The sequence below is a fragment of the Maylandia zebra genome, linkage group LG10 (assembly GCF_041146795.1).
Source record: "Maylandia zebra isolate NMK-2024a linkage group LG10, Mzebra_GT3a, whole genome shotgun sequence".
NCBI lineage: Eukaryota > Metazoa > Chordata > Actinopteri > Cichliformes > Cichlidae > Maylandia > Maylandia zebra.
Window position 1 is genome coordinate 12,311,377 of NC_135176.1, and position 27,933 is coordinate 12,339,309.

Sequence of the window (27,933 nt, forward strand, 5' to 3'; positions counted from 1 at the left end):
AAAAACTTCAGCAGTGCAGGGAGTGGAAGAAATAGGGCAGCTTTTACCAGCTAAATCCAAACTTTGCCCTTTTACTGATTCCAGTTCAGTCTTAAAGTTCTTACTTGATCAAAGAGCTGAGAGCATTTATCCCAACAACACTGTGCCCGTTAGGATTTGATTAACTATCAATAGTCAATGACCCCTGCCTCATTGGGAAGTTAGACAGCATGCGAGGTACTGTCCTACCTAATGGACAATCTCCGTGACTCAATCGGCGATCACATGAGAGCGGTCCATATGGACCTGCCGCTACGAGGAACCAGGATATGGACCTGCCGCTACGATAGCCCTGACAGGATATGGTCCCTCGTAGCGGCAGTACACAGTGTCGCCGACAGGTGGTGTGTGTGCTGCATGCATAACAACGACAATACACACTGTACCTTGCTATATTAGCCACCAAGAAGCTTCTTAACGTTAGCCAACAAATAAAACTACAATTGTTAAAATTTGGAAAATGACAGCCAGTGCAGGGAACTGACGAAAGCATTCTCTATGAACAGTCCGTACCGCGTGGATTATTTGATTTCAGTCCGTCTTTGAATTAAAACGAGGTAAGTAAAATGGCGGATAGCTAACGTTAACATCAAGGGAGTTTGCCATTGAAGCCGCTTTTCTGGGTTAGCTGTCAAGACACTTGTTAGTGTCACCAATAGTCATACCTATAGAAATACTAGTTCATCAGAATGTGCTATAGTCAAGATAGTTACCAACTGCAGCCTCTGTGTGTTTCCAGTTTGTGTTATATGTGCTAGTGGTCCAGTTAGCCAGCTACAGCTAACGGTAATACTAGCTAAGCTAGTTTCTTATGGTGTATCAAAACACTGGCGCGAAGTGTAATCGCAGTTGTGGGAGCCCGGTATTAATTAATTAGAGCGTTGATGTCTGTGGCCAAGATCACATTATCAATAGATTTAGCTCACATTAGCCTGAGAACTGCTTGGCCGTCGTAAAAACGACGGCACGTCAGGAGGAGATGAGAGCCGATAGCAGACTCAGCCTCCCAAACATCTGTGGTTGTTTGTATTTCGGAAGTATACAACTGCGCGTGTCACAACTGCGGTATGATTAAATTGTTTCAAATTACGAGTAACGATGCAGTTTACCGACACGGTGGACAGTAATACAAGCGAAAGACAATTGTGCTCATCAGTAGCTAACGTTTTATTGAGACACTGAAATCCGTACAGTATGCATATCCATTTATGGCGTTCAGAGCCTAGGGACAAGCCCCTAGTCTGCTCAGGAAAAGCCGTGTCATGTTTACTGGGATTTCCACTTACAGTATGTTCTATTGTATAAGAGCGGTCCGCAGTTTCCCCTTTTCTCTGAAAGTATCTGCTGTAAACGTAAAGTTACGCAGAAAGTTGTGAAACAGTCGCGATCACATGCATTTTTTCTTTTTTCTTAAAAAAACGTTCATTAAGTAACACATTCCTAAGTATCTGTTTTAAAGTGTTAGAGCTGGGAGACAAAATCACTTATTTTCAGCTCCGAATAACAGCTGTGTTGGAGATACAAGTGTAGTTTGCAAGTTGTAAAGTGGAGAGTGAAAGTGAGTCTGGGGAAAACACACCCCTTAAGCTTGGAAAGCTTTTTTTTGAGAATGGCCACTAACAAGATGTATTACTTAACTTTGCCAGTGTATTATCTTCAGTTAATTAATTAATGTGATATACATGTTTTTATGCCCCCCCCCCCCCCTTTTTTTTTTTAAGAAGATGGTTTGAAGAGGCCTAAGAGGCTTCTTTGTATTACTTTTTTGCTCAATTATCCAAGGAGAGGTCACAAGTCATGACATCTTAGAATCTGGACCCAGCAAATTTGGAGCATTTTGAACCAGTAGTGCAGTCAAACAAGCATTTCCTCTTGCATTTCTCAGTCTATAAGCCTGTTGTAGAGCACTTAAAAACACAGATGTCATTAAAAATAGTTCCATGTGTCCCAGTAAACTGCAACAGTGCGACACAGTCAGTGTGCGCACTACTGGGGTCTCAGTCATCTGAAATATTTTCTTAGCAGCTACCATGCAGCAACCAGAATCCAGCCCCTAGTTGTCAAAAAGATTAATCTGCAATTTCATGTATTACTTAATAGTTTGCTGTAGTACTGTCAAGTGATCCACAACAAATAGACTTTTTTTGCTAAGCCTAACAGCCCTTGATAGTGGTAATAAACATGGCAAGTGCAGAGGTTTGGTATTGCTGATGTGCTTATGTGGAGCCTGGATGGGTGGATTTCTTATTTTGATGTCAATGTGTAATTTTTATCTTGCTGCTTCAGCTGGATAAATCACATTAATTGGTCTTACAACTGGCATCAAAACATATTATTGTTGTCTAAATGTCAATGGACTAATTAGCTAGATAGATCTAGCTGACTCGCGAACGAACATGGTGCATCCCAGGTTGAGATAAGTGGCTCTGTTACACGCTCTCTGCTTTCCCCATTGCATAGCTAACATTATTACTATGTCTGTCAGCAGGTTTGGCTCACATTTTAACATACTGTAGCCGCGTTCCATTGCCGATATCTTGTGTTTGCGTTTACAACCTGCATACCATGCATTAACACGCATTTATGCAGATAAGTTATCTGGATACAGATAATCAGATTTAAATAGGTTATTAAAGCTTTGTGTGCCCTGACAGTGACACAACCACGCTCTCGTCATGCCCTTCAATATTAGTTTCGACAAAAAGTGTGAATCAGTTGGTACTACTATGATTACAATGATTAATCTTACCACGAAATGTGGGAAGAGTTTCATCTCAGCCACAACTATGTGCAGTATGACTAAACTAATAGCAAACAAAATGTACTTTTCATGAGCACGTTAAAAAATAACTGTAGGCTAGAAGGAATTGTGTGTTGAAGACTTCTTTGACTTTGGGCTCACATGAAATGGTTAAGAAGACTATTAGTATGACCCATATATGAGCAATGTAAATGGAGTTCATTAAGTCCAATCAAGGTGTATTTATCAAACAACATTTGTAAGGATAAAATTTTGAGGGTTTAAAATAACAACTATTTTTTTTTTGCTTTTGTTTATTAAGTTTACCAATTACAATAAAGGTTAGAATAATGTTGAATTCTTCATAATAATTTTCTAACAGATAAATATTGGCCACAGGGATATGTGAATGTTGTCTTATTTGTTGATAGGATGTAAGTTGAAAAGTCACATATTTTGGTGAATCCTTGACGGAACTGCACAGTAACAGTAAAACCTCAAAACACAGAGGAGGGAACATCATGGTTTGTGGCTGGTTTTCTACTTTAGACCAGTGATAATGAAATCGAATCAAGAACTTCTCTTGAATGCTTGGCAAGTTGTTCACGACCTTAAATCATTATAAAAATGGTTATACATTTTTTGTCTTGGCCAAAGTCTTACTCTTACCCAGTTAAGATGATGCATGAGTGAAAAAGGTCCCGGTCCTGTAAAGCAGCAGTCCCCAACCCCCGTGTTTGGTACCGGGCCTCGAGAGTTGAAAATTTGTGTGAAAATTATTTTTTTTGGGTACTGGTTTTATTTTGTTGTATTTATCCAGGACACCTTAAAGGCCGGTCCGTGAAAATATTGTCGGGCATAAAGCAGTCCGTGGCGCAAAAAAGGTCGGGGACCGCTGCTGTAAAGTATCTCTGAAACATTGCTGAAGTCTCTAAACCAGAAACATCTGATGGAGTTTATAGCTGATAAAGGCAGTTCTACAGGTCACTCAAATCAGTGCTTGTTTTGTGAATGGCTATACAGAGTTAAATAACAACATGTAAAGTCCAACTGTAACTTAGAAAAAACATTTATAAGTAATCTATGCAGAAGGAAATCCCGGCCTTTTCAAAGGATTTATTAACATTTTCTTGAAACAGCAGGGGTTTACATAAGATTATTTTGACTGTCCGGGTTTTTTTTTTTTTGCTTCATTCATTTCATTTTTTAATAATTATGTTCTTTTTCTTATTCATGTGCTATTATAAAGGTATATCCTTGCTCAGCACCCAGAGCAGTAAGAGCACCTACTCCAGCAGATCCAGAAAATGTTAAAGAAATGATAGCAGCGCAGGACTTGCACACTGAGTTTCAGTTTCCTCAGTAAGTAGAACAACATGGAAGTGTTACTGTAAGGTTTTTATGTCCTTCAATGTTTATTTTGTATGTATGCACTGATGATATTTGAGATCGTTTTTGCTATGCTTGTGTTACTTTTTGCAGTTGTATTAAATACTAATAATAATTACTAATAAATCCATGTGTTATGCACAGAGAGGCAGAATCTCAGTTGTCTTCAGATACTGACCTTGAGGATCCCGATGGCAAAAATGCGAAGACAGGAAAGGGCGTGGTATGTTTTCCTGACTTTCTTATCTTGGGCACTGTGCTGAGAAGCACTTTTAACATTGTCTGTTATCTGGCTTCACTTACTCCGACATCAGCGATCAGGCAAAGCAGTCACGTGAAAGTGGTTAGAAATTTAAAAGTGTTAGTCAACCCAGGGTTATAATCAGTCTATCTAAGAGCACCTCCACATGAATGGGATGACTGTAGCGCATGAACGATCACAGATATTGAGAAGTCTGCTGACAACAGAGCGGCTGCTGTTAGAAAGGAAAATAAAACTATAATAACAGGAAACTGTTAAGTGGTTACACACCTAATACAGACTTAAAGTAACACAGTTATTGCGCAGAAACGTGTTGTGTGAGTGCATGTGAGAGGAAAAGTGCTGTAAGGCTGGAAAATACCTACAGTATAAATAAAGTTTAGCCAATTTGAAGCAAGAAAGGGAAAATTGGCAAAAATGCAGACTGTGTAAGTAAACAGTTAGTCAGACAGATTATAGCCATTGTTGTTATTATTATTAATGTTTTGATAATGATAATGCAAATAATAAATTTTTATTTAATTTGATTAAATTTGTAGTTGTTTTATTTTTGCAATTACATAACAATTATATTATAATTGTAATTTTATTGTATAATATTAACTACTAATTGTAATTAGTAATAAATAAACTATCTAATTAAGTTATAAGGTTTTTTTTTTGGGGGTTTTTTTCAGATAATTGATTGGTTATTGGATTGTGATTTTGTACCTGTTGATTTCTCATTTCAAACACCATTAGTTACTATGTACTCCAGTAGGAAGTGAACCACCTTCTTAAAAGCCAGAGTGAAACCTGGAAAAGCCCAAATCCTGCCTTGTAGTACAGGCCTCGGTTTATGTGCAGTCATGGTCACACGCAGGCTTGCAGTATGTCCAGCATACACTGAGTAGAAATCAGTAAAACATCCTCACTGGTTTCCCGCTATCACAATGCTAATACATAGTCAAAAAAGTTTATATCATGCAGCAGCTACGTTTGATAAGAAAATAAGTCTGTTTCATCTCTGCATCAAATGTCTGTAATGTGATTTAGTTCCGTTTTTCTAATGCACAGTAACCAGATAAGCTATTGAGTATAGAGGCACACTGATGCAGTGTATGATAACAGAAGAACATCTTTCTCCTCATTAGGCAGCCAAGAAAGGGAAGAAGGCGCTTGGAGACAAGGCCAAAGGTGGTGGAGCTGGGAGGGTCACTGGTCCCGGCTGGGTGAATGGCCACCATCAGGAGAATGGAATGGAGAACATGACCTTGTTTGAGGTGGTTAAAATGGGGAAGAGCGCCACACAGGTGGGTGCACGGATTCTAATTTTCAATCAGTAACAATATGTAGCCTGGTTTAGTGTCTGTGGTTCTCATTTTTTGAATACTTAATCCATAAAGCTTGATTTATATTACTGTATTAAACCTTTGCTATAGCTGCTGTATTTCTGAGGGTGGGCATTTCAAGCTTACAACACACTCTATGCAGTGAACTTCATTTCTGTTTATTTTTTAAAGGAGTGCCACACAAGACTTATTGACAGCTTTTTTTTTCTTTACATCTGACCTGATTTCCTTGAACCTTATGCATTGCGGTTAGAAGCAGGTTCTGTTTCTGTTTTTGTTCAGTAGTGGCTGCTAAAAAAACTAGGTGTATTACTGCTGCCTCCTGGTGGTAATACTGGACAAACAGGTTTTTTTTTGTTTTTTTTTTTAAATTAAAAGATAACCTAATGACTACTCGAATAGTCAAAAATATTACCCACGCCTGTTGTGCATCGATACATTAACTACACATGGCAGCAACTCAATTCACCGAAAGGCAGCATATTGATTAGCACAAAGATAATACCATTAAACAAAATGTAATAGACTGTAGCTTGATGTTAATGCAATAGCTAGTATTCTTTCAACATAGACATTAGCGTAGCTCTGATAATCTGTTTTATCATCATCATCATGTATTTATTTATATAGCACTTTAAAAACACACCTGGTAGACCAAAGTGCTGTACAATACTAATATGCACATAGTAATAAAAGCAGACATAGCAATAAAGTTAAAAAACAATAAAAAAATAAATAAAATAAAATAAAATAAAATATGGCTCAGTCATTTCAGGACTCTGCTCTGCGTTTTACTAAACGTAACAGTTGTTCAAAATGTAATAGGCCCAAGTCAAACATGATCAGCTCAGTTTCACTCGTAAAGTCAGACCGATGCAGGCTCCTCAGCGTACAAGTGCAAACGGCAATGACAGCCACCATGGCATAAGCTCCTCTTAGTTATGGCTGGATCAGGTGACCCTGAATTCTCCCTTAGTTACTTTGCGTCTAAGCTGCTAGGGGCTTCCCATGATGCAGTATTAAGTGTTTCTTCTTTACTCCCCCTCCCCTTTTTTTTTCCACACTTCCTGTGTGGTTATATACCCACCCTCCCCCCTTAACCATTAGTTATTCATCTTTGGCCATGTTCAACAGTGTGTCTTTGTCCTGTCCCCTCACCCCCGACCTTCCACTTGAGGTTTCTTTCTGTTAATAGGGAGTTTTTCCTTCCCACTGTCACCACATGTTTGCTCATATGGGGTCTTTTGATTGTTGGGGTTTTCTCTGTATTAACATATGTTGTTTTTTTTTTACTTTACAATATAAACCGCCTTGACGTGCTTGTGGTGATTTGACATTATATAAATAAAACTGAATTGAATTGCGGGGATTCAGCACAACTATAAATCAAGCTTAATGGATTAAGAGGAGTCAACAAAGCATGCTCTCTAAGGAATGTTTTCAAAGTTATATTTTAGTTAGAAGTGTAAATAATTATGTGATAATTTTGTGAGTGTGCTTCCCTTTCCAGTCTGTGGTTGATGACTGGATTGAGGCATACAAACATGACAGGGACACCACTCTTTTGGACTTAATCAACTTCTTCATTCAGTGCTCTGGCTGTAAAGGTAGTTTTCCTACTTGTATTGTCTAAATGTGCAGCATGTTGGGTGCCTGAAAGCCCATTCACACGCTCAATTTTGCTGTATTAGGTGCTGTGAGTGGAGAGATGTTCAGACATATGCAGAACTCGGAAATCATCCGGAAAATGACAGAGGAGTTTGATGAGGTGATGTAGGCTGTGTTTCAATACAACGTATTTTAAAGAACCACACCAGCATGGGAGATGTTTTTAATCTGGCCTGAAACAAATGTAATACTTGGGACCCCAATCTGATTATCTCTGTGCTGTACAGGACAGCGGCGACTATCCATTAACCCTCTCAGGACCACAGTGGAAGAAATTCAGGATAAACTTCTGCGACTTCATTGCGGTTCTGGTGCGACAGTGTCAGTACAGCATCATTTATGACGAGTATATGATGGACACAATCATCTCGCTACTCACCGGCCTGTCTGACTCACAGGTCAGGGCCTTTAGACACACAAGCACACTAGCAGGTCAGTTTTATTGTGGATTTTGTCTCCATCCTGCACGCCCATGCTGCTGTTATCTGACAGCAGTTGTTCCTACACGTATGTGTTTTAAACATTGTTGTCTCTGCCAGCCATGAAGTTGATGACAGCCTTGGTGAACGTGGCTCTGAACCTAAGCATCAATATGGACAACACACAGAGACAGTATGAGGCAGAAAGGAACAAGGTCATTGCTAAGAGGGCCAATGATAGGTTGGAGCTACTGTTACAGAAGCGCAAAGAGGTAAGAAGAAAGATAAGTTGTCAAGCATTCAACCCAGCGTTGATGTTGGAGTGTAATACAGCAACACGTCAGTGGGTGTGAGCGTTGTTTAACTCTGTCATTTAAATTTTTCACTCTATATATAAATTGACTGGGGGGGGGGGGGCATGCTGCTGATTGTATTTGCCCCTTCACGTGCAGGTATGCCATACAGGTGTAGCCTTTTCTGCCTTTGTGTCTCTGGAGAATAGACTCAGTCACTACTGATTTATTTAAAGCCCCATCCCTAACCAGCTATAACCTAAAATTATGACTTTGTTTACCATTCCGTGGCCTTGTAATTCACTCTGTTTATTTTAGCTCATTATTTTATTGATATTTTTAGCGCAGCCACAGAAACGTACTTCTCTCTTTCCAACAGCTGCTTCAGGGTCTTAATGCAGGCAGACTAACATTGCCTCTTGAAGGCCGAATCCCTGTGACTGCCGCTTTCCCTTCAATGCATGTCGTATTAGTCATGGTTAATTTAGAAAGACATCATGTTCAATCACGGTTTCCTTTTCTCTCACAGTTTGTCAGTGCTGTAATGACACGTCATTGGCCACTGGATTAAAACAGTGTGTTTTTTCACCAACACTTTTCGTTGCCTCTCCGCATCAGTTCAGATGACATCTGGAAATTCTACAGTTAGAAAAAGTTGGGGACTTTTTAGACTTGTGATTGCATGGGCTGTTATTAAATTCAGAGGAGGGTGGCTGCGCTTAATGGCAACTTACAAAGTGTCAGTTATGACGTTATATGAATCTGACGACACGTCTCCTGGTGAATCGTTTAAAATGAGTGATTTTTACCATTACACATTTTATGATTAGTTACAAAAGACTGTTGAATCTCACTTTGAGATCTTGTGAATGTCTTACAGAAGCGGTATGAAAGATTTAGTGTAAAACTGAACTATTACTGCATAAGGCCACTGATCCAAATCTGAAATGATAAGACTGTATCATTTCAGATGATAAGACAATAAGCACATTGAACAGGACTGGTTCTTTTTATTTTGAGTTCATTCTACATAAACTGTCCTTTCTAGTTCACAAAATGCATATAAATCCAGTATTTCTGGTTTACCTTTAACAATGGTAACAAATAGTGGATGAAATCTGTAAAAAATCCAAGCATAGAACAATACCAACCGTGATCTTGGACTTTCAGGGAGTTTTTGTTCAATTAATTTCAAAAACCTTCTGTTTATCTTTTAGCTTCAAGAAAATCAAGATGAAATTGAAAACATGATGAATGCAATCTTCAAGGGAGTGTTTGTTCACAGATATCGGTAAGTAAATCCTTAAGCGATAAGGAATTCCCCCAGATTATTATGGTAAATGGCAACCAGACTGTGTGCTGAATGTAAGATTTCATCACGGGCTTCTTATCACTTTTGAGTTTGTACAACAAGAAGCAGACAGAACAGAGTTCATTTAGAGTGTTTTGGCACCCTCTAGTGCAAAATCAATGTTAATACAAGCATGAGTTCATTATTCACAATGAACCTTCTTCAGTGCTGTTTACAGCTGCCAGGTCTGTTAAAGGCCCGTTTACTAAATTTAGTGAATTCTCTTTGTTTTTGCCAGCGATGCCATTGCTGAAATCAGAGCCATTTGTATTGAGGAAATAGGAGTGTGGATGAAGCTGTACAGTGACGCCTTCCTTAATGACAGCTACCTAAAGTATGTTGGCTGGACAATGCATGACAAGGTGAGTTTATGGAAAAAACTTGTGTTATGGAAGAAGATATTAAAGCCCACATCTTAAATCTTAGATTTCTGAGAGTCAGCGTATGTAGTAGTACCAGAGGTGACACAGTCAGTATAATTGAGATAAGCATCAATATAATTAATAACAACTTTTTAAAAAATGTACTCGGCAAGTAGGTTATTCCAGCCTATGTATGAAACTGGCTTCAAACCATATTATTCTCCCTGCTCCTTCTCATGAGAATTTGATGAACTCAGAATCTTCTTTTTCTAGTTTAGGAATATTAGTACCAGCTTATCGTCACTTCATGTCAACAGTCAGTTTTTTGAGGACCACTTTTCTGAAAAAACGCAACGCATTCGTTCTGTACATAGGTTACCTGTCATGTTTGTACACAACACGTTCAGTTTGTAGCACCCTCTATCCAGAAAATCTCCCATTTGTTAAAGCCTATTACCGTAATTCCCGGACTATAGAGCACACCTGATTAAAAGCCACATGCTCTAATTTTAGAAAGAAAATCAATTATGTGCTTGTACAGGCTGCACCGGATTTTAAGCCGTATGCGTTTTACTTGTAATATGAGATATTTACACAGAAATATTACACGTGACGATTTTTAACGTTTAATTTAATCCGTAAGATAACATAAACAAACAACATTACAACGTCTCTTAACAACTGGTAAAAATATATACCGTATATATACTACTTATCAGTTTTATTGGTCTGCTGTTACCAGGCAAAATGTTTTTGGCCGCATGAAAAAAAAAATGCATTAGCCGCATGTCAGTATAAGCCGCAGTGTTCACAGTGTGGGGAAAAAGATGCGGCTTATGATCCGAAAACTACGGTAGTTAAAATTTGAAGTCCAGAGCTCCTGCTACCATTTTCTTTCAGCTAGAGGGCTTTTATTCCAAACACCTCCAATCACTAGACTTATCCAGAGTTTAGATGGGTGCTCCAGTCTTGAGCTTATGCCTTCACTTGGCTCACATTGAAAGCAGGTGGATATTTTATGAGGTGTACTTGCTTTTCTTGTTCAGCCACTTGTGCTGGGTGAGAAAGATGCCTGGTACAGACTTCCTGTTTGGTGGAAATCGTCTGCCTGTGAGAATCCTATTTGATGCTGAAAGACACCCTCATGTCTTGCTGCTATGTCCCATGTTTGTTTTATTATTGCTGGTCCTCACGCATTTTTATTACCTCTACATAGACTTTTCATGTAACTGCATTTCAAAATGTTTGGATTGCAAACAGCTGTCTAAGAGAAATGAATCTAAAACCTGCTTATAACTTCACTTAACTTGCCTCTAGGGGTGCATTATAAGCAATTTTAACTGGAATAGTGGCAGAGTAACACAGGCATTCAGATTTCACGAGTATTTAATGCATTTCTGCTACGACTGCAGCAAGGTGAAGTGCGTCTGAAGTGCCTGACTGCCCTGCAAGGCCTGTTCTACAACAGAGAACTCAGCACTCGGCTGGAACTCTTCACAAGCCGCTTCAAGGTAAGTAAGCATTACTAGAAATGTAGATGCCTCTTGGATATCATTGCATAGATGTAAATGTTTGATAAAGATAAAATAGTACCATTTGGCCATCATCATACCCGCAACTAATATTATGGAGATCTGACATTTTCTCTCACTGACAGGATCGCATTGTTTCTATGACTCTGGATAAGGAGTATGATGTTGCAGTGCAAGCTATTAAACTTCTGACACTTGTCCTACAGTGAGTAATCTCGCCTCCTCAAATTTCCATTTAATTTTGTGCCACAGCATGTGATTATTAGGACATGTTTTAATTCAACACGACAGCAGATGTCAACATTTTCTTCAGACAAGCGTGTTATTTTTCTTAGTGTGCATTTATGTTTTCTTCCTAATTCTGAAAGCTATTGTGATTAAAATTTTTACAAATCATGTAAATAACAATGATAATTCTCAGTGTTTGTTTTTCTTAATCAAAAATCCAATAATCACAAAGAGTTATTTTTGCTTTTCATGTAACAGGAGTAGTGATGAGGTTCTGACAGCAGAGGACTGTGAGAGTGTTTATCATCTGGTTTACTCTGCACATCGACCCATCGCCATCGCAGCGGGGGAGTTCCTGTTCAAAAAGTATGTGTTTTTCTGCAGATTTGAAAGAGATGTAATTGAATCACCAGCTTGAATGAATGTTATCTATTCAAAATATTTTAGTGCCAGTAATAAAACTGACGGAAACATTCCAGGGATTGGCTTATTGTGTAAACAGGCTCTTTGATTCAGCCTGAGTCTGGTTGGCACTGCATAGCGAGCAACATTCATGGGAAGCACACTAAGCTCCAAGAAAGGAGGGAGAGGAGGAAGGGCTTAAAGGAATATTCCACCCTGCTCTCGGCTCGGAAGGTGGCTCTGAATTTTTTTTTGCTGGCTCCTTGTTATTACAAAAGCAAAATAATGCTTGCGTGAAGGCCAGCTTAAGTGTAAACTCAATTAGATTCCATAAAGGAGACACAGGAAATATGCATGAGATATTTGTCCCACCTCCTTTCCTAAAGAGGCTGAAAACGTTCATTTAGCCTGTTTTTCATACGTGTATTAAACTGCTTTTTCTTTGGTTGATTGAAGGTTGTTTAGCCATCGAGGTCCTGAGGAGGAGGGATTACCCAGGAGGGGCAGGCAGAGCCTCAACGGCAGCCTGATCAAGACTACTGTGTTCTTCTTCTTGGAGAGTGAGGTGACCAGGCTTTTATGTCAGCCCTGTGCCCCTGCTTTGCAGAAATGGCAGTTTCAACTGAAACGTGTCAATCATTAATTATTCTTAAGATTGGATTAAATAATTAAATACGAATCAGAACTGTGCATACATCTATTGCAAGGCACTGGAGATTTCTGTTTTTTGGCTCAAAGAGAATAAAAAAATAACAGAAATGTATTATCTGTGTTTAAATAGATTATTTCATTTCATTACAATTCACATTCCATTTTTTACAGCTCCATGAACATGGGGCCTACTTAGTGGATAGCCTGTGGGAGTGTGCGTCAGAGCTGCTAAAGGACTGGGAGACTATGATCAGCTTGTTGCTGGATGAGCCAATGCCAGGAGAGGAAGGTAAGGAAGCGCTGTCTCAGAACGAGGTTTTTAGTGAGGAAAATGAATCTTTTTGCCACTCTATTACTTATTTGTTGTACTTTTACTCTAATTTGTGCTTCTCTTAGAAGGCAAGTCTTTTCATTAGATACTTGGTAACATTCTTTATGGGGTTTTTTTGGGTTTTTTTTTTTTTTTTAGCTCTAAACGATCGTCAGGAGACAGCCCTGGTTGAAATCATGCTCTGTGCCATTCGGCAGGCTTGCGAATGTCATCCTCCTGTAGGCAGAGGCACGGGGAAGAGGGTGAGTGTCAAGCCGTCATGCTTGAGATAGAAAGGATTAACTTAGCTCCTTGAATGATTTCGTGTTGACTGTGCTGTCGGGGTTTTGTGCATGGAAAAGGTCCTGACTGCAAAAGAAAAGAAAACACAGCTGGATGATCGGACACGAGTCACAGAGATGTTTGCAGTTGCTTTGCCTCTGTTATTGGCAAAGGTGAGTGATTCAGAGTTCTCAGAGTTCATTATTTCATCAGGTTCAATATTCATGAAATAAGCCTGACTGCGTTCCCTTTTGTTTTTGTAGTACTGCGTTGATATTGATAAGGTGACCAATTTGCTACAGATACCAAAGTTCTTTGATCTTGACATCTACACAACTGGGCGTTTAGAAAAGGTTTGCGAGTTGTTTGTTTTAAAGCTTGTTTTACAGCTGAAGTGCATTGTATGTGCTGCTGGTGAAACAATGTTATGTTCTTTCAATTAGCATTTAGACGCACTGTTGCGACAAATCTGGGAAGTTGTGGATAAGCACACAGACACTGAGGTCCTGGAGGCCTGCTCTACCACCTACCACTATCTCTGCAACGAGGAGTTCACCATCTTCAACCGTGTGGACATCGCCCGCTCCCAGCTTCTTGACGAGCTTGTAGACAAGTTTAATAGACTCCTGGAGGACTTCCTGCAAGAGGTAGGTGCTGTAAGGCGTTTATCTGTGTGGATTATTTTAAAGGATGCTCGCAGGAGTAGAGGCAAATATCTGAGATTTCAGCATATGATCTCTTGTTTGTCAGGGTGAAGAACCTGATGAGGATGATGCTTACCAGGTTCTATCCACACTTAAGAAGATCACCACTTTCCACAAGTAAAAGCAGTTCATGGAAACTGTTTCAGTTTTTGATTTGAACACATTACTTGTTAAAAATCTTACGTTTCTGTTTTCTCATATTGGGTTAAGATGTCAGTGACAGCATGCATGCATATTAAATGTTATAGATTTAATGTACATTTCTGCTTTCAGTGCACACGACCTCACTAAGTGGGATCTCTTCACCAGCAACTACAGGCTACTCAACACAGGTCTACAGAATGGCGATATGCCTGAACAGGTATTACAGTGTCATCCCCAAAATCCTACAAATGGAGTTAATCAGGGTGTTTACATTCCCATATGTTACTTGAGTTACAGGTGATGTGAGGGATAATTTGGAAAGAATCATTGATCATATATACTCACCAGCCACTTTGTTAAATATATCTTGCTAGTACCCAGTTGGACCCCTTTTGTGCTTTCAATTTGTGTCATAGATTGAACAAACATACCTCGGAGATTTTGGTCAATATTGCCATGATAGCATCACAGAGATGCTGCACATCTATGATGTGGCTCTCCCCTCCTACCACATTCCAAAGTTGCTCTGTTGGTTTCAGATATGGTGACTGGAGGTCATTTGAGTACAGTGAACTCATTGTCATGTTCAAGAACCCAGTTTGAGGTGGTTTGAGATTTGTGATGTGGTGCTTCAACATGTCATCAGAAGATTGTACACTGTGGTCATCAAGGGATGGACATAGGGTGCAACAATGCTCATGCAGGCTTTAGTGTTTAAATTATGCTCAGTTAATAATAAGGGTCCCAAACTGTGCCCAGAAAGTGTCCCCCACACTTTTATATCACTGCCACCATTATGAACAGTTGATACAAGGCAGAATGGATCCATGATTGCATTTTGTTGACATCAAATTCTGACCCTACCTTCCCAGTGATGTAGCAGAATCGGACAGCCAGCATTTTTCCACTCTTCTATTGTCTAGTCTTGGTCAGCCTCTGTGAACCGTAGCCCCAATTTCCTGCTTGCAACTTAAAGGGGTGTTGTGGTCTTCTGCTTGCTGTAGTCCATCTACTTCAAGGCTCGATATGTGGTTGAGTTACTGTTGCTTTCTTCTTTCGGCTCCAAACACTCTGGCCATCCTGACCTGGCATCAACAAAGCATTTTGTTGCCCAGAGAACTGCTGTTCAGTGGACATTTACTCTCTCTTTCAAACAATTTTCTATAAACCCAGAGTCTGAGTCTAGCACTAATGACCGTGCCACATTCAAAGTCACTTAAATTGCCTCTGTTCCTCATTCTTATGCTCCTTTTGAACTTCACCTGGTTGTCATGACCATGTCTACATGCCAAAATATAACGAGTTGATGCTATGTGACTGGCTGATTAGATATTTGTATTAAGGAGCAGTCGAACAAGTGTACCTAACAAAGTGGTGAATGCGTGACAGAAAATAAAAACAGAAAAAATAGATGATTATATGAATAATTCTTTTGTGTATTTAAAAAGAAATAGCAAGCACAAATGAACCTTGACATGTCTTAATAATTACTGAACATCGAACTCTTTTAAAATTTAGAGTCAAGCTTTCAAAATAAAGTTACGATTAACCAAGTTAGTACAGTTCAAGTAAACTAGAATTACCCTCTGAGTGACCTGTTAAGTTCATGTTAAAATACTGAATGTGCAGTTTATCTATTCTGCTTGATTTTTGTTCCTCTCAGATTGTGGTTCATGCAATGCAGTGCACACATTACATCATCCTGTGGCATCTAGCGAAGGTTTCAGATGGCACTTCAGTAAAGGTACTGTTCACATTTTGGGGATATTTGGCAAAATACATGTAATAACATTTCTGTGCCTACATTTCCCAAATAAATATGATTGGCAGTGTATCACAGTTTGAAAGTATCCTTCCGCCTGTGTCACAGTAAATTCTCTCTGTAGTTACATTTGGACACCATGTATATGCAGATCTAAAGTAGGAGTTACATGTTTTTACTTTGTTTTGCTTACAACACTTCCCAGTCTGATTGCAGTTTTCTGTCAAGCTTTATAAATAGAGTTATACATTTCTTAATGCCTGGGTAATACAGGTACAATGTTACTTTGAAAGGGTTTTACTAACTGAACCTTTACTCCTCTCAGGGTGACATGGTGACCTTGAGAAAGCAAATGCGAGCTTTCTGTTTAATGTGTCAGCGCTACATAAACACCATCAACAACGCAGTCAAAGAGCAGGTGAGGATTTTGATGAGTCAGATAATTTTTATTTATTTATTTTTATTTCCTTTTTCGTTTTTTCAGCGCAACTGAAAATTTCTGTGGTCAGCATTTCCATATATGCTCAAGTGTTGTGTTTATTCCAGGCCTTCACTATACTGTGTGATCTGCTACTGATCTTCAGTCACCAAATTATGTCTTCAGGCCGGGAACAGTTGGAGTCTCTGGTCTATTCGCCAGACTCTTCTTTGCAGGCAGAGCTGCTCAACTTCATCCTGGATCATGTTTTCATTGATCAGGATGATGACAACAGCACAGGTCAGAAAACACTACCCTGTTTTATATGAACCTACCACACTCTGTTTAAAGAAGGAACATGACTTTTTATAAATTTTTCATTTTTTTAGATGGACAACAAGATGATGAAGCCAGTAAAATTGAAGCTCTACATAAGAGGAGAAACCTTCTTGCTGCCTATTGCAAATTAATCATTTACAATGTTGTGGAAATAAACACCGGAGCAGATATATTTAAACAGTACATGAGGGTAGGTCTAAATCCTGTAGAGATCATAACGAAATCATCCAGCCCTGTTGTTTTAGTTAACAGTATTTCTCCTGTTTCTCCTCAGTATTACAACGATTATGGAGATATTATCAAGGAAACAATGAGTAAGACGAGACAAATCGACAAAATCCAGTGTGCAAAGACGCTCATATTGAGCCTGCAAAAGGTATGACATGTGAAACAGATGGATGGTCACTAATGTGTAAAACATACTTGTTGCTGATATTATGATGAGACCAGGTTTGCCGCTGTTCAGGAGACACAGATGAATTGTCTTAACACATAGATAAGGAAGCGCCTTTTGTCTCTGTACTGTCAGTAAGCAGCCAGGCTGTCCTTGAGATCCAGCATCATCATCACTTAGATCATCATACTGCTGGAAGCCCGATAAAGTCTTTTCGGGCCTCCTCAAATAGCGATACCTCACCAAATAGAAGAGATAAAAGAGTCAGTCCCAAAATCCTTTATTTGCATTTTAGTCTGGAAAAAATCTTCTCAGGGTCTTCAGAGGCTTTTAATTACTAAAATCAGACAAACAGTATTTGAAACCTCTTTTGCAGTTGTTCAATGACATGTTGTCTGAACTCGGCTTCAATTTCGACCGCTCATCATCAGCCTTCTGCGGCATAAAAGAGCTCGCCCGACGCTTCTCATTGACGTTTGGTTTGGATCAGCTGAAGACCAGAGAGGCTATTGCCATGTTACATAAGTAAGTCATTTCCCTAACCCAAACATCATTTGCTCTAATGAACAGGAACTTTCATATGTCATGTCTTGTTTGTTTATTTTAGAGACGGGATTGAGTTTGCCTTTAAAGAGCCAAGTCCCCAAGGAGAAGGAAGTCCACCGCTTAATTTAGCATTTTTGGATATCCTGAGTGAGTTCTCTAGCAAACTAATTCGACAGGACAAGAGGACAGTGTAAGTTTGCGGCACGATGAGTAATGTGAGCATGAAAATGATGAGAACCTCTAAAAAGACTAATGTTTACTGTCATTTCGCTTTTTGCAGTCACATGTACTTGGAGCGATTCATGACATTTCAGATGGCCCTGCAGAGAGAAGACTGCTGGCTGCCTCTCATCTCATACAGAAATTCTCTGCAGGCTGGAGCAGATGACGACACTATGTCTGTAATTAGTGGGATCAGCAGTCGAGGCTCCACTGTCAGGAGTAAGAAATCCAAGCCAGCCACTGCCAGCAAAAGAAAATTGCCTGAAGGTGAGCATTGCTGGTGTACTTTGGTGGACCATTTATTTTATCTACCACAGCAACCGATCTGCAGCATCAGGGGTCGGCAACCTTTCTGATTATGAGTGCCATCTAAAATTTCCTCAGAAGTCAATGTACCATATGACTGCATTAGCAATAAATTTAATAATGCTCTATAGTAACAGTTACACACTATATAGAACCACTTTATAGAATTATATTTGTTCGCAGATGTTGGCAGCTATCAGCGAATAGTCATCAGCTATTTTGAAACAAAAAAGACACTTTTTATCCATAACAGCAAATGAAGTGCACAACAGAAAATGCAAATGCTATTTATGGTTTCCTCACAACAATGATAAGAAAAATAAACTGGGTCAGTATGGTATGTTTGTTAATACAGAGATACACATGTTAATCTGATCTCTGGTCTCCCACTCAGAGACACAGGTCTCCGAGTGTCCAGCATTCAGACGGCTACCTGAGGACACGCTTCATGTGAGAGAAAATCTGCTATTTGTACAGCCAAATACTGTCAGTAAGGCCTCTGCAATGTTCTGAAGACAGTTAAACTTGTCAGGTAGTGATGTCCAGCAGGTGAAAATGCAAACTCCATTAACGCGCACAGCTATGGATACCAGCTGCGTTCGTAGTTCTGCAAACTTTGACCCCACAGAGTCGAGGTTTTCAGTTCAATCAGCTGCATTTCGATGTTGCATTAACTGGCATTAACTCAGCCAGTTAATCTGAGACAAATCCAGCTGCTCATTAAAGCTTTCTGGTTTGATCAGAAAAGAAAACATTGGTCCATACACCTGAAAGTCCCGAAAATACATTGTGAATTCTGTCTCAGTCTTCGGATGTATACAAGCATTTCCGTGGTGCTGATGCTGCGCTGAGCGGAGAGCTCCTGAGGTATTTGAAGTGTTGGAATGTGAAAATTTCAACATCGCTTGACAAAACTGCCAGCTAGCAACGTCCCTCTCACCAGTAGGCTAAGTAATTTTTAGCCAATTACAAGTTGAATCTGGTACTTGGGGTTGTTAGCTAAGATACTGTCATTAAGAAGCGGCACAACTAACGTTGCACAACCTTCTCAAATTAATTCACTGCATGTCGTGCCCAGGGCTGGACTGGGACAAAAAAATCGGCCCAGGCATTTTGAGTAGAGACCGGCCCACCAGGTATTATAGGAAAAGCCATAAAAACTTTGAATGAAAACAGACGCTGTTGTGACAGTGATGTACAGTCTTATTGGTATATGTATGATTTCTATACATTTTACATCAGATAAAAACTTTGATTGTAGGATTCAGATAATTATTTATTAAAAGCTAGACATTTTAAATGAGAATAAGAAGGTATTTCTTTGTGTCCCCCTTTCCCTGTTAATGCCCTACCTGGCCCCGCTGGCAAAACTTTGCTAGACCCGCCCCTGCACAGTTACCAGCTGTCAGCTATGTAAAAAAAAAAAAAAAAGGATCCTGGTGTTATTTGTCTCTCAGAAACAGTTCATAACTTCCCTTCAACTCATTCATGTCACCTAAAAGGTAAACCTGTTTCTCCATCACCTGTTCAGCTCTGATGATTCAGTAAGGACATCTCCTGGTTTCATCTTCATGTTTCCCTCTCACCACATATCCAAACCGACATCCTGACCAGCAGGTTTACAGCTGTGGCTCCAGCAAACATCAGCTGATACTAGAAATTAATAATAAATAAAATCTAACAACAGCTGATCAAGCTTAAACGTGCTGCTGTTGTTTGGCGCAACATCCACTGGTTTCCTGTTTCTGGCGCAAAGTGGGCGATAAACAAACAAGAGAGAAAAGCCGATCAGCTGATCATTGATCAGTTTCATGATTGAAGTAGCAACAGGAGAGGGAGGGGGAGAGGATGAGAAGAAGAGGCAGCTGTGCAGCGCAAACACAGAATAATGAGGTTACTAACCTTATGAATAAAATAAAGTTCACTATTAGTACCATCAAAGCACCCACCCAGCTGTATAGAAACTCCGTCATGCTAGCTAGAACGCAGTACGAGTTATTGTAACTGACTGTAAAAAGTCAGCACAACGAAAATAAACTCCACCTAAACTTGGTTTATATCTGACCCAGATAGACTGCAGGTCATAACTTCTTACCTGAAGTTCAGTTCACCTGACACTCGGACCGGCGGCCGCCTTGGGTCTCTCCTCCTCCTGCCTCCCCTTTCCCTCATCCACCTGCTGGCCTCTGTGGAAGCTCCGCCATAGCCACCACCAAACAACTGAGTTATTTTTACACATCGGCCAGCATCTGGCCAATTCACCACCTTTCATTGTTTATACTGTTACAAAAAAATAAATAAAATCATCGGCCCATAAAAACCAGAAATCACCATGGGCCCACTGGACAAATGCCCGGTATGCCCAATGGCCAGTCCAGCTATGGTTGTGCCATCAGTTTACCCTGGCACGCGTGCCCAGGATTGCCGACCCCTGATCTACATCAAAACAGCTGCTGGTTAGTAGAGTTGTATTTAAGGTGACAACATTTTCTTTGTATTCCATGACTGTCACAGCAGTTTGTTTGCTGTATTTCTTAAAGTCTGCCTGAGATTGAAATAAGGTCTTTCTGTGAGCGAATACGCCGTCATGAATTTGAATACGGTGCAGTATTCACCTTCAAACGTCACACATAAACATAAAAATGCATCTCTCTCTTAGGCACATGTATTTCTCCTAGGATCCTCTTGCAAAATGTTTCATGTTAATTCTCATCACAGCCTGCCACTTTAATAATAAATCAAACAGCTCACTCATTGTTATGGTCACTGCGTGTGTTCAGTAAAATTCAAGGAGTGTAACAAATGATTTTCTCTGGCAGAAGAGAACAGCAGTAGCAGCAGCGATGCGGTTTGGATGAACCGTGAGCAGAATGTGCAAACGCCAGTGATGATGCATTCACCCCATCTAACTTCCACTGTACTGAGGGATCCAAAGAAAATGAGGCCAGAGGATAGCTTCACAGCCACGTTCACCATGCCAGCAGAGCAGCATCCCCATCAACCTGTGCCTCCTCAGCAGCAGCAGCCACACCCTCAACACCAGACTACCATTGATTACAAGTAAAAAATATGTGTATTACATTATTGCATACATGTCTGCAGAGGTCTTAGTTGCAGTACAGTATGTAAAGCCACTTTTTTAAAACTGTGGGAATTATGAAGTAATGAACCCTGTTCCACAGTACCCAGGTTACTTGGATGCTGACACAAAGGCAACAAGCTGAAGCCCGTCAGCAGCAAGAGCGGGTTAGCATGCACTACGCCAAGATGAGGAACCACATGCAGCAAGCAATGTAAGAAGTTCAGCACTTAACTGTTTTTGGCCGAACTTTGAGCCAATAAAGAGTCTGACAAAAAGCATTTTTCTGACGTGTTATTTTTTTGTTATGCGTCACAGTCGTCGAGGCTCTGGGCTCATGGAGGATGATGAGGAGCCAATAGTGGAGGATGTGATGATGTCATCTGAAGACCGCTTGGAAGATATCAATGAGGGCATGGATTTTGACACAATGGACATCGATTTGGTAATTAAAAAAACTAACAAACAATAGTCTACATTTGTCTAGATGCATGTTTAATAATTCCAGTAAGGAAATCCTAGGAAGTTGATTCTGCTGATTTGGACGTGGCATTTTCAGCGGGAGATGAGTAATGAAACGTTTCTCCCACTGAAAATGTAGCATCCAGATGAACTGAACCAAATTAGAGATAATCTGAATCCTGCATTTCTAGCAGAGTAAGCTGGTCATGCCAGTCCTTCCAATAAATAAATAATAAAAGCAAATGTTGATGTTAAAATTAATAATTTTTTTGACTGTATATATTTTTTTCATCTTGTGGAGTATTCTTCTAACTGAGTTGTTATCTTTCAGCCGGCATCAAAGAATCGCAGAGAAAGAACCGAACTGAAGCCAGATTACTTTGATCCATCTTCCATCATGGATGATTCGGTAGGAGTATTCCACTTCTTATAATAACTGATTGATTGATTGATCATACTTTATTCATCCCGAGGGAAATGGGTTAAGGCTGCCAGCCGTGCCAGCGCCGTCTTACCCTTCCGACCATACGTACATTACACAAACATCACATGGGGAAGACAGGTCAGAGAGGTATAACATGGAAAAAGCACAACATGAGGAAAGATGAGGAGAAAAAAATAACTCCCCCCAGACTGAGCTCCAACAGGGAGATCAGTTTGAGAACAGAAAAAAAAACACCTCTGCACATAGCACATGAAAAAACTCTTAATACACCAAAGAAACACATGACAAGCAACAGGGATGGGTAAAAGGTGAGAGACAGCCAGTGTAGACAGTGCATCCGGGCCAGCAGCATAAGCGCTGGTCTCCTTGATCCACCGTCAGCATCGGAGGGGAATAAGCGTAGAAGACGTTTGGAGGGGGAGTGGGGATGAGTGTACATCTGCCTGTGTATATATGTCTGTGTGCATGTGTGTGTATGTGTCCAGAGTTCAGCTGAGACAGTGTCCTTCGCCCTGCCAGGCTAAGTAAACAGTCTTCCAGCCAACCCAGGTGGCCTTGCATAGAATGGGAAGAACAGTCTAAACACAGTCCGTATCAAGGTGTTGTTGTTCCGCTCCAGCCTTGAGACCGCAGCTGGCGCCGAAGGGGTATCCGCATGAAGTCAGAGGTGTGGACTCGAGTCACATGACTTGGACTCGAGTCAGACTCGAGTCATTAATTTTATGACTTTAGACTTGACTTGAAAAAATGTTCTAAGACTTGTGACTTGACTTGGACTTTTACACCAATGACTTGGGACTTGAATTGGACTTGAACCGGTTTACTTGAAAAGACTTGATATTTTACCCCAAATATAAAATTTAACATGCATATTATATAGAGATTGAAAATGTGACGTCATTCACGGGTAGAACCGCAAAGGATTCTGGGAACTCGTGGCAAGCGGTACTAGCGCACGCAGGCTTTCAATTAAAATCAGTTATACAGCGATAAAAAGAAACGCAAAAATGTCAAGAAGCCGTTGTATTATTAACTGCAATAGCCGGTCGCATGACAGCCACGGGAAGCCGACGGGTAAAGAGATCGGTTGTTATCGGATTACGTCGTTGAAGAGAAATTGTTCGAGCCATGTTTCCGAAGTAACAAAGACGCGACGGATGGCCTGGATTGCAGCCATTCAAAGATCAAATATAACGTCCCAGAACACTCCAGCTCACAGGTTAGTCTGCTCCAAGCATTTACACGAAGGTCAGTGTTTTTTAGTAGTTAATACGTCATTTTCATAACATAATTAGTGATATAGGTTACAAGCAAGTCTGGCGCTGAACAGAAATTGTCGCGCTATGCTCCTTTGTTTATTGTGCATAAATAGTGAATTGTCCTGACACAATATTGCGTTTCGCTTCTGTTATTATGGTACATTGACAAAAACACATACTTTTATTCACAGGATAAAACAGGTTTTTTGTATCACTAATTGCCCAGTATGATTACAGCATACAGTGTTATTGTCACTGCTACATTTCTGTGATGGGTACCAGAAATTATTTCCACTACTAATTAATTACCGTTGAGCTCAAAGGTCCTATTAATAAACGGTTAACGAATGTGTATTTATGACGACAATTTGTGAGACTGGTAAACTTATGATACGTACGATGGTCTTTCGTTCTACACGGTGCATTTCAAGGTCCTGTACCCATCCGTCGGTAAACTGTACCTGGGCTTGTTGCAGTGACCTGAAGTTACTAAACTTCATGAGTGTATGCACTCACTCCAAGAACCGTATGCTTATAAATATGCATATAAATATGCTACAATGAGATAGCTGACTTCATCTAACTAGCAAATGTTGTCCAGGCTACGTTGGTGATACAGTTTTTTTTAATGTGTGTGATATTTTTGTCATGCGATTTTAAAGCTGGTCCTACAACCGCATCCAAGAATAACATGCAGCTTATCTCAGAACTGTCGGTGAAAATTATTCTTGGAGCTAGGTTTAATTGAGCTGCATTTTAAAGAGGTGCAATTTCACAATTTGTGTATATTTTCTAAGTTCACTATTTTGTCATGTGTTGAGAAAAACACAGATTTTAAAATTACATGGTCTAATATTTACATTTAGCATAACTGCAACATTAGTTTTTCGTTGTTTTTTTTTAAAGACTCGAAAGGACTTGAAATTCAAAATTTCAGACTTGTGACTTGACTCGGACTTTTACACCAGTGACTTGAGACTCGACTCTGACTTGCCTGACATTACTTGAGACTTGACTTGAGACTTGAGGATAAAGACTTGAGACTTACTTGAGACTTGCAAAACAATGACTTGGTCCCACCTCTGCATGAAGTGATGGTGGTTTTTACTTTAGTGCGAACAACTCATATGAATTTCAAAGCTGTTCTAACAGTCCGACACTGGTTTCTCAATCTCCCGTTGGAGAGTCGTGAGCTTCTCCATGATGTTATTAAACTTGCGCTCCGTGATGTTGTCATTCTTGTGCTCAAAGAGCCGATTCTGAGAACTCATGAACGCAGTGCGCTTCTCCAAGATGTGATCCAATTTGCGCTCAGAGGTGTTGTTCCGAGCGAGCCCCTCCAAGATGTAATCCAGTCTTATTCTGAGTATTCACGGCAGCCGTAAGCCTCTCCAAGATCTTATCCGTGCTGCACTCAATGAGCCCATTTTGAGAAACTCACGCCTCGTCCCATCATTTCAATCCCAGCGGGCAGCCTTGTGGGGGTTTGAACAGCCAGTTCCACTTTGTTAATTCTTCGATAAGCCAGGGCCAAGCCAGCTCCGATCAGCAAGAAACCTGTTATCACGGTTCCGAATAGGTAGATATCTTCAGCACTCAGGCTCACCCGAGCCCAGACTTCTCGTTGAGAAAAAGGGTGTCAATTGTATTCAGGGACCAGTTGATCAAATCAAATCCATAATTCCTCTTTTAGGTTTTAGAGAACAGACTGTGAGAGAGTGTTCCAGGGAAAAGTAATACAAAAAACACGAGACTAGACAAGGACACAAGAGGCTAAGCAGGGAAGCTAAGGGGGAGGAGGAGGAGAGGAGAAAAGTGCGACCGCCTTCGTCAAGAGCAAGAGAGCAAAAAAACCCCAAAAAAAACCTGTTTGAGTGAATGGCCAAGTAAGCATGATAGATCAACGTACAGTTCACGCATGCCTAGCCTTATTTGGTAGAAGTCCATTTTCTTGTTATTTATGACAGTTTGATTAAAGAACCCCAAAGGAGGAACAACTTTAGGTGTAAAAACAACCACATATTTCTCATCTGTTCATACTGTACACTCGATATCTGTTTGTTTTTATTTGGTTTTGAATTTCTAACACTGCTTTTTTTCTTTCGCCTTTAGGTTCTCAATGTTTCAATGTTTTAATATGAAAAGGACAGCATGTCATCGAACTCCTGGGACGGTGAAATGACTCTTTATAAATGAGAGTGGACTGGACTAGTAGGCTTGTGAGACACCAATGTTTGCCTCTTTAACACTTTGTTAAAACTTAGAAGGAGTGCTTGAGCTTGGATTTGAATTTTATTCTGCTATTTTCACACACCGGATTTTGGTCACACTGCGGCAGAGATGTTTCGGTTTTTGTTCAGTCGCCCTAAAAAAACTTGATGCCAGCTATCACTTGGCTACACTTGTTATAATGTGTGAAGCGGTACAGGTACGGATATTGTGTAGCAGTTTGCATGGTGATGGGACAATAACAGGTCAAAATTCAAGTGAATGATGTATACCTTTAAACTCTTTAAGTAGACGAAAAATGTCTGTAAATACATAGCGGCCAATATACAGGGAGGGTGAACACAATTTCATGAACACCAGAAAATATAATAGGCTTGCAGAATAACACTACTGTTTTGATGCTTGTAGTGTTCAGTTATTGTTGAACACTATAATAACCCTGCACTTGGTCACAGAGGTGGTAATTGTGCTGGATGGTCATTTTTAAGCTTTACATCGAGAAACTATCTTAGGTTTAAACGAACCCCCTCTCTGATGCAATCCGGACATACGCTGAACATATAATGTTTCATAATGGCAGCAGTTATTAAATGGCTACTGCGTTATATTGGAAGGGTGTCAGTGGTATTGTTGTTCACCTTCTGAACTTTTAAACTGTAGATTCTGGCATGGCATGTAGCCATATATCAAAACATGTACACAGTAAGTATAATGTGAACTGGCGTGTCATACTGTTTAAAGGCCTTGCCACAAGTTATATATATACAGCATTCTCAGATTTCTTTGTGATGGTATTTTTTAGAGACATGTGTTCTGCTTTTATACCTTCTAGATAACTTTGATTTATAGATATTTTGTAATGACAATCAAATGTAAATTAATGGTTTCTATTAATCATGTTATTTCACATAGAGATTGAAATGATCCTTTTTAAAGGAAATGATTATGTTACTATAGATGTGGCCAGCTGTATTTTCTTTTCGTCTCTCTGTAGCGAACGGGTACAAACGTACCTCATTGCTCAGATGTAGTAATTTGACAAATTGAGGCTGCATCTAAAATTATTTTTTAATGTTGGAAGAAATCACAATGTTGTAAAACTTTGACTCAACCTCAAATATGTAATCTCTCCTATATATTAACTATTTTTTTCCACTGTATAGTATCTAGTAATATCTAATATTAGAGACATGCCATGATTGCAATCTTTAAAAGAAAGGATTTTTAAAATGGTTGAGAACGATGTGTGTTTGTTTGGTTTTGTTTTGTTTTTTGTATTTGCAGGTGTTCAGAAATAGTTTTTCAAACTGCCAGTTTGGTTGGTTTGCGACTGCTGCGTATTTAAGAGTTATAGAAATATTCTAAATTACAAAGCTTCTAAATTCTTTAGCCAACAATCATAGTATCAGAATTGTATATTATACAGTTACAAATGTGTAATATATTGTGAATCGGTGCTCATTTTATATTTACTGTTTCTTTTTGTGTGAAATTTTGGGGAATTGTCAAAGGAAAAGAATGTAAGTCTTTGACATTAATCTACTAATTTGTAAGTGCACACACAGTGCATTGTTTTTTTTTTCTTTGTTTTACCGTGGATTGTTCCGGTATTTCTTCTGTGTATTGGCCTGGCTGGCAGAATCAGACTTTATGAAAGAAGGTGTAATCATATTGTAGCTGAAAATGAACCTTATTTCCTCAGTGTCACTATAATCTGGAGAATCAAATCATCAGGTCTTAACCCTCCTGTTATGTTGACCCAGAACAGAAGAGATGTCATCTGCATCACTACAGAAAACCAGAAAATCAAAATTATACAAGAAAATTGTAAAATAATCAATGCCAGTGTTTCTGACACTTTTTGGATGAGTACACATGCCCTGGGTCAAATTGACCCAGGAACATAATTGGTGTTCCTGGAAACCAACATAACAAGAGGGTTAAACATTACCACATACATAATAACTTTTCATGTTAGGCAAATGAGAAAAACACATCTTAGACTTGTCTGTAAATTTACATGACTCATGTCATTTTGGAGCTTTTCTGTTTTGCATCAAACTGCTGAAAATGTGCAAACATCTGTACGTTTATACATATTTAAATATTTGCGTATATTAAATTTGTGTTTATATTCTATTTACAAAGTGCCCATTGCATCCTTTACGGTTTGTATTTATGTATGGAGATGTAACATGAACAGAATAAACCCTCTACAACTGTGTGACGACTTAATAACACAGCAATAAATATGATTTGATATGGTATTAGAACACCTGTACTGTAACTATAACTGGCTTTTACTGATGAAACATGAGTGCACCGGAGGATTATGGAAATCGCAGCTGTCCTGCAATTTGTTGTT

At 39.6% G+C, this 27,933-nt stretch overlaps 1 protein-coding gene across 1 annotated transcript; it reads left to right on the top strand.

Moving 5' to 3' along the window:
• Positions 1-362: 362 nt before the first annotated feature.
• Positions 363-27,792, top strand: stag2a (STAG2 cohesin complex component a). The gene is made up of 34 exons (XM_004573353.6): positions 363-596; positions 4,029-4,141; positions 4,313-4,391; positions 5,564-5,722; positions 7,272-7,368; positions 7,453-7,529; positions 7,657-7,861; positions 7,969-8,120; positions 9,359-9,432; positions 9,731-9,854; positions 11,267-11,365; positions 11,512-11,591; positions 11,873-11,980; positions 12,473-12,581; positions 12,839-12,956; positions 13,137-13,240; positions 13,340-13,432; positions 13,523-13,612; positions 13,703-13,906; positions 14,010-14,080; positions 14,237-14,324; positions 15,771-15,851; positions 16,195-16,287; positions 16,416-16,587; positions 16,677-16,816; positions 16,901-17,002; positions 17,397-17,545; positions 17,628-17,756; positions 17,847-18,055; positions 20,914-21,154; positions 21,277-21,387; positions 21,492-21,618; positions 21,967-22,044; positions 25,452-27,792. Exons 2-34 carry the CDS (start codon positions 4,098-4,100, stop codon positions 25,473-25,475), a joined length of 3,831 nt encoding a protein of 1,276 aa, XP_004573410.1. The 5' UTR covers positions 363-596; positions 4,029-4,097; the 3' UTR covers positions 25,476-27,792.
• The last annotated feature ends 141 nt before the right edge of the window (positions 27,793-27,933 follow it).

Bases quoted from the DNA above. Each gene is read 5' to 3' on its own strand.
- stag2a (XM_004573353.6), top strand. From the start codon at position 4,098: ATGATAGCAGCGCAGGACTTGCACACTGAGTTTCAGTTTCCTCA. The intron at 11,981-12,472 runs GTATGTGTTTTT...GGTTGATTGAAG, and splicing joins GGGGAGTTCCTGTTCAAAAA to GTTGTTTAGCCATCGAGGTC. The intron at 12,582-12,838 runs GTGACCAGGCTT...CATTTTTTACAG, and splicing joins TCTTCTTCTTGGAGAGTGAG to CTCCATGAACATGGGGCCTA.